Source organism: Carya illinoinensis, chromosome 13 (genome assembly GCF_018687715.1).
Source record: "Carya illinoinensis cultivar Pawnee chromosome 13, C.illinoinensisPawnee_v1, whole genome shotgun sequence".
Lineage (NCBI taxonomy): Eukaryota > Viridiplantae > Streptophyta > Magnoliopsida > Fagales > Juglandaceae > Carya > Carya illinoinensis.
Genome location: NC_056764.1, coordinates 33179739 through 33186475, shown reverse-complemented (window position 1 = coordinate 33186475; position 6737 = coordinate 33179739). Strand labels below are relative to the sequence as shown.

General features: G+C 35.7%; 1 protein-coding gene across 1 annotated transcript; it reads right to left on the bottom strand.

The window, feature by feature from the left end:
- Window positions 1-4200: 4200 nt before the first annotated feature.
- LOC122292909 (tyrosine-sulfated glycopeptide receptor 1-like) lies at window positions 4201-6417 on the bottom strand. Its single transcript, XM_043101470.1, has one exon. It carries the CDS (start codon window positions 6400-6402, stop codon window positions 4201-4203), a length of 2202 nt encoding a protein of 733 aa, XP_042957404.1. The 5' UTR covers window positions 6403-6417.
- Window positions 6418-6737: the final 320 nt, after the last annotated feature.

The window sequence follows — 6737 nt, the reverse complement described above, 5'->3', positions numbered from 1 at the left end:
CTGCCATGCTTGTTTCCAGGAGGAAGCCTTGAGGTTAAACTCACTAATGTACCATCTGTTTTGCAAAAATAGTCTTAAATAATATGCATTTTCTCTTTTATTTTTTGAATTTGCATTTTCCTCTGTTTTTCCTACATTAGGTTAAACTCACTAATGTACCATCTGTTTTTCCTTCTTAATGGCCCAAGTTAGTAAAAGCAGTAGCATTAAAAAATATTCATGTCATTGTTGATGAATAAACTTAGATTGACTGATTAATAAACTTAGTAAAAGCAGTAGCATTAAAAAAACCTTCCACATCAGTTTTTATATATTTCACTTGCTCAAGGAGAATGGCTTCATTGTATCGATAAACTAATAAACTTTATATCTTGCGTTTGGGGCTTACTTATATGGATTTTACTTTATTATATATTTCACTTGCTCAAGGAGAATGACTGGAAAAAGTTTTGTTAAGTATTGGTTTTGTTCTTTTGTTAGTTGTAAGCAAGGAATTATTGTAATCCTCAAGATGATTGGTACTTGTTTAAGCTGATATTGTGTCTTTCCTAACTAACTCATATACAGGTATTGTGTCTTTCCTAACTAACTCATATACAGGTATGCCTTTGAATATGGGAGCAATTACTTTTAGTTGAAAGTGATGAAGTGCACTTAGGATCGACTTGAAGTTTCTGCTCGGCTATGTACTGAACATATTTCTACTTGTTGTATACTGAATGTACTGAACATATTTCTACTTGTTGTATACTGAATGTACTTTGTAGAACATTTTCTATGTACCCTTTGTATTATTAAGTAAAGGGAATTAAATCCTAGCTGATCTACTAACTTTGCTTCTAATACAAGTGAAAAAAATTACTGAAACTGTATGTTTTAGTATTAATTTTTTTTTATTTTGTAATTAAGTATTTGCAGTGATTTTTATTCTTTGCAAATAGGCAAAATTCGTTGCAAATAATCAGTTGCAGCGGTTTTAGTCCTTGAAAAGTATGCAAAATGCAACACAGGAAGCAAGCGTTGCTTTTGCGCATTTGCAGCGCTTTTTGATTTTTTGCAGCGATTTTTGTCCTTGCAAAAACCATCAAAAGCAGCGCTAGAACGGTATGTTGCTTTTGACGTACACAATTGCAGCGCTTATAAATCAATTGCAGCGATTTCAAGTGTTGCAAAAAATGGCAAAAGCAACGAACCAAATGTAGTGCTGCTGTTGTTGGAGGCTATTGCAGCGATATTTAGTGATATAGCAAGGATAAATTTCGCTGCAATTGATCAAATGCAGCGCCATGGCAATCACATGGGGTGGCCTTTTGCAGCGTGAAATGAGCGACTTTGTAGCGGTTAAAAAACGCTGCAACTGAGCTCTTTTGCAGCGTTTTTTTAATAACGTTGCTATTGATCAAAATATCACTTTTATACAGTCGAACATGCAAGGAGGGTAATAACGCTGCAATTGATCAATTGCAGCGTTTTTTGAATGTATTTGCAAGGATTTTAAGCGCTGCAAAAGGGCTAATTTCTTGTAGTGTGTTTAGATGTAGACGTGTATATATATATAGAGTAATTCTACATATAACTGTAAAGTGCGTAAACATAACGTAATAGCTTTAAAAAAGAGTGTGTCCACTATTAAAAAATTATTTTTTTATATAAATCCTATATTTTATTTTATTTTTTCAAAACGATTACGCAGCAGTTGTACAATTCACAGTTACAAATATCTTTTTTCATATAGATCATATATATATATATATTTATGTATGTATGTATATGCATATATTTACAAGCTGACTTATACTCGATCGTTAATATGTTTAGCTGTTCAAAGCTATTAATTCGTTCATGTCTTTGTCACAAAATATATATCCACCTTGCAATTAATTATAACAACGTTATAATTACGACGCTTTCTTCATGCACGCTAGCTATGACTGAGTTTTTTTAAGACAAGAAGTTTCCCTTTCTTCGTGTCTTTTCCCCCATTTAGCTTTCGGATAGAAGAATTTGTTTGAATAGATCAATTCAAACAAATACTTCGCCCATTCATTATTTTGTATTTTCTGCATGTTTCAAGGCTATGAAATGGGTACTTGTGTTATGCTTGAAGAAAATATTCATTTTATTTGTAAAACTCATGCCTGTTCTTGACTTGTCACTTAAGAATTTTTATGTATAAACGGTCAATTAATTTGTTATGCTTAAGAATTTGAGGGAATTTGTTATGAAGATTTTGCATTAATTTCCCTCATTTTATGACTCTTTGCTGCTAGGTAAGGCAACAAATGGTTGTATTTTTTCTTGAATTTTACGTAATATTATTTGCTGTGAGGTAATTTCCATGGAAAAGAATTTTCCGCGTGACAATATAATTAAGAGTGGGGCTATGGTGCCACCCCACTCGTACCACTGGGCATACTGCTCAGTGCTTTTTTTTTTTTTTAATTTTTTTTCACATTTTTTAATTACTTTCTTAATTATTAAATAAAAAAAATATATCAATACACTTAATCACTTTCTTAATTATTAAATAATTTTTTTTTTCTGAGTGGTACCGCTCGAGTGGCACACTAGTTTTTCCCTATAATTAAAATCAAAAAGGTTTTTGTGAAGAATAGCAACTTTTTGCAATGACTTTTATTGCCGCAATTAGGACCGTAATTGAGTTTAGCTGAGCCCGTCTTTAGCTTGCCGAGCTCGGCTCGATTCAAAAAACTCTAACTCGAGCCCAATCAAAAAAAGGAGCTTGAGCTCGGCTTGAGTTCTTTATTTATTTTTTAATTTTTAAATAAGACTTAATAATTAATAAATTAGGTAAATAAAAATAAAAAAATATAATATTGAATTTTTACAACTAATAAATAGAACCTCTATTGAATTATGAGTTTCTCAAAATTTATAAATAATTAATATGTAATAAGATGATAGTTGAGAAACTTTATTGATAACAAATTCTAGAGAGATCACAATTTTTTTTTTTTTTCTTTAACAGTACAAAAACTGCCTCGTCTACGGCTTAACAGCTCCCAATTCATTGTAGCGGAACAAGCGAATCATATTGAACCAGATATAAAAGTAAAAGCACGTCTAAATTGATGAAAAGTTGAAACTTGAGAAACTAAACTAACTCTATAGAGCCCAATTTATTAGTCAAACAACATGATGTATATGCATGCTTGACTCCTTCTGCACAATCTGGCCAGAGACACTGCTATTGTCACATAGACCTCACCCCATCTTTTAATTTGTGTAGGAATAAAAAATATGCGACTCTTCAATTATGGTTCAATGCCAGAGGACCACACACTCCCCAAAATCCTGTAATGAAGCCAAGTGCCAGAATAATATGAAACCATGGGATTGTATCTCCATCTTCCTCATCATGAATGTTCTTGTTTCTATTGTCTCTTGTAAGATGGCCACACTTGGGAAGTGGGGAACCACAAAGTCCAGGGTTGCCCTTGTATACACAGAGGTATCAAAGCTTTGTAGCGGAGTGTCTGTTGGTATTTCTCCATACAGCTCATTTTCTGCAACACTAAAATTACACAAAAAATGCAAACTAGTGAATGCTGATATTTCACCAGAAAACTGATTTGCAGATAGGTCCAGATCTTCCAAGTTTGTGAGCTCCAATATTTGGCTTGGAATGTTGCCAGAGAAGTTGTTATGGCTAAGGTCTAATGAACCGAGCAGCTTCAAACGTGCTATCTCTACAGGAATGTGGCCGCTGAGACTTTTGTTTCTAAGGACTATATTTGGGTTCTAGTTGTAGATGGAGTTGTACTGGGGAAACCAACGACTGTTTATGCAAAAAATTGGTAAAAGAAAAGAGCTATTATCTCCTACATCCTGTTCTGATACTAGTGTTGGCAATGCACAATGTTCCTTTGAAAATTCACTTGAAATGATAATGTATGTCCAAATTGGAGATGGCCATCAGAGTGGTCTCCTTAGGGCACTGAGTTGATTAGGGAAACCACAATTTGATTCAAACAAAGTAGTTTCAATAGAGATAGTTACTGTGGTATGGAGGGGTCTCAAAGTGATATTATTTCTATTGGCAGTCCACCAGTGACTAGGTATGGTGAAAGTATTAGAACTAAATCGACCAAAAGGGAAACTTGAGAAACCAAACTGATAGTTGAGATTAATTTACAAATACAAGAAAGAAGATCATGCATTGATGTCTTTCGATGAAATCTAGCCAAGCACATTCCTAAGCATTACACAAAGTCTATTTTTCACTTTTTCCAGAAACTCAAAATACACAACTCTCCAATTATGGCTTAAAATCAAAGGACCAATGACTCCCCAAAATCCTGTAATGAGGCCAAGAATAGTACTAATATGACTCCATCTAATTGCAGGTCCATCTTCCTCATCTTGAATGTCTTTGTTGCTATGAAGAATATGGCCACACTCGTTTGGAAGGGGGGCGCCACAAAGTCCAGGATTACCCTCATATGCAGAGACATCAAAGCTCTGAAGCTGAGTTCCTGACGGTATTGCTCCGCAGAGATTATTGTTTGCAACGCTGAACTCATGCAAGAAATGCAGACTAATGAATGATTTTGGTATTTTGCCAGACAGCTGATTTGCAGAGAGGTCCAATCTTTCCAAGTTTGTAAGCTCAGATATTTGGTCTGGAATGTTGCCTGAGAAGTGGTTATGGCTAAGATTCAGACCAATAAGTTGCTTCAAATGACCAATCTCAAGGGGGATGCTACCACTAAGGCTGTTGTTTTCAAGGGATATTTTTGGTCCCATGTTGGATAGGGAATTGAACTCCAAAAGGGAACCATTTCGTGTTGCAAAGATTGAAAAAATCAAAGAACTATTGTCCATTAGAGCTTGTTTTGATACCAATGCTGGCAATGCACAAAGCTCTTTAGGGAATTCACCCAAAATCAAGTTATGAGACAAGTTTATACGAGAGAGCCTTGGTAGAGTCGACAACCATCCAGGAATTGAACCTGTGATACGATTGAAACTTAGACCCAAGATCTCTAGCTTCTTAAGCTTTGATAACCAGATTGGCAATTGACCTGTGAGTTGACAATGAGCGAGACCCAAGTATTGGAGATTCCGAAATCCGTCAGGATCAACTATGCTGTCCTCTGCTAGCAGGGCCTCGTGCAAAAAATTTTTTGTAAGGAGGAGTACACTAAGACTCTTGCAACGCATCAGAATGTTGATTGCTCCTGTGACATTGGTTAGCCTATTGTAGCTAAGTGAAAGGAAAGACAAGAATTTTAATTGAACCACCTCAAGTGGGATTTGTCCCTCTAGTTGATTTTTGGCGATTCGAATTGCTCTCAGAGACTTGCATGAGGAAAGGCTTACTGGAAAGCTACCAGTGAATTTATTTTTCCACAAGTCAAGTGTAGCAAGTTGATGAAGACGGGAGAAATTAAGGGTGGAAATATCTCCTTCAAAGAAATTGAGCCCTAAGTTCAGAGTCATTAGCTTTGTGCAATTCATGAAAGATGGAGGCAGGGAACCTGTCAGGTGGTTGCTATCAAGGAGTAGATGCTTTAACCTGTTAAGCTTTCCAATATCCTCAGGGAGCTTGCCGCTCAATTCATTGTCATATAACTCAAGACTGGTGAGTTTGGTAAGGTTCACAATGTCATTGCTAATGGGTCCTAAAAGATTATTGGAAGGTAACGAGATTTCTTCTAACCTTGTCGCACTGTATAGATAATGTGGAATTAGTCCTGAGAGCGAGTTGAAACCTGCCCGGAAAATCTCTAGTTTGCTACATCCCCCTAGTCCGTCAGGAATTTGGCCACTATGATAATTAAAAGAGAAATCAAGGAGCCTGACAAAGGGAGAATGCATACAGAGGTAGTTAGGAATAGAGCCTGTGAAACTATTGTGGCTTACATTGAGCTTGTTCAAATTCTGTGCACGTTGGAGGAACCGATATTGGATGATCCCATTGAAGTCGTTGTTGGAGATGTCAACTAATCGAATTGAGGAAGGCCAACCGTTAGATGAGTCATTAGAGGAAAATGATAATGATATATCTCCAGCTAGATGGTTGTTGCTCAAATCAAGGACCCTGAGTTGATTGAAGGAGGAAAAGAATCTCACCGGGAGAAAACCTGAAAGTGCATTGTGGGAGAGACTTGTGAGGTTTCCAATATAGGGAGGTACACTCCCTCTGAGGCCTTTAGAGGGTAACCAAATATGAGTGACCCGACTTCTATGATCACAAGAAATACCTTCCCAATTGCAACAATCAGTACTGGCAGACCAATTTAACGAAGGGGAAGAAGTATTAAAGGGTAGGGACAAGAGATAGTTGCGGTCTTTTTGGTTGCATGCTTGACTTGCAGAGAAAATGCTAGAAAAGAGAAATAAGGTGAGGAGGAGATCATGAGGCAGAGAGAATTGCATGTTCCCGTTCAAAAGTTCTTAACTTGAAGGTGAAGGAGCATAACTTGAAGAAAGAGGGAGGGAGAGGAGAAGAAGGGAAGGGGGGGTGGTCCTTTGAGAATTATATAATTAGTTTTACTAAACATTTAACTAATTTTTATTAACTAACACACATTTCCACATGGTTAGGTACGATTTCAATTCTCAAATAATTATATAATTCTAGTTTTTTTTTTTTAATTTCAAATTTAATTGTTACAAAATATTATTGTTGAAAAGTGCGATTTTGAAAAAAGTTCTATTATTCTTAAAAATGTAATAATTTTGAACATATTATCGTACATGCAAAAAATTTA

What these genes read in the sequence shown, in the direction of transcription:
- LOC122292909 (XM_043101470.1), bottom strand. Translation starts at nt 6,402, where the DNA reads ATGCAATTCTCTCTGCCTCATGATCTCCTCCTCACCTTATTTCTCTTT.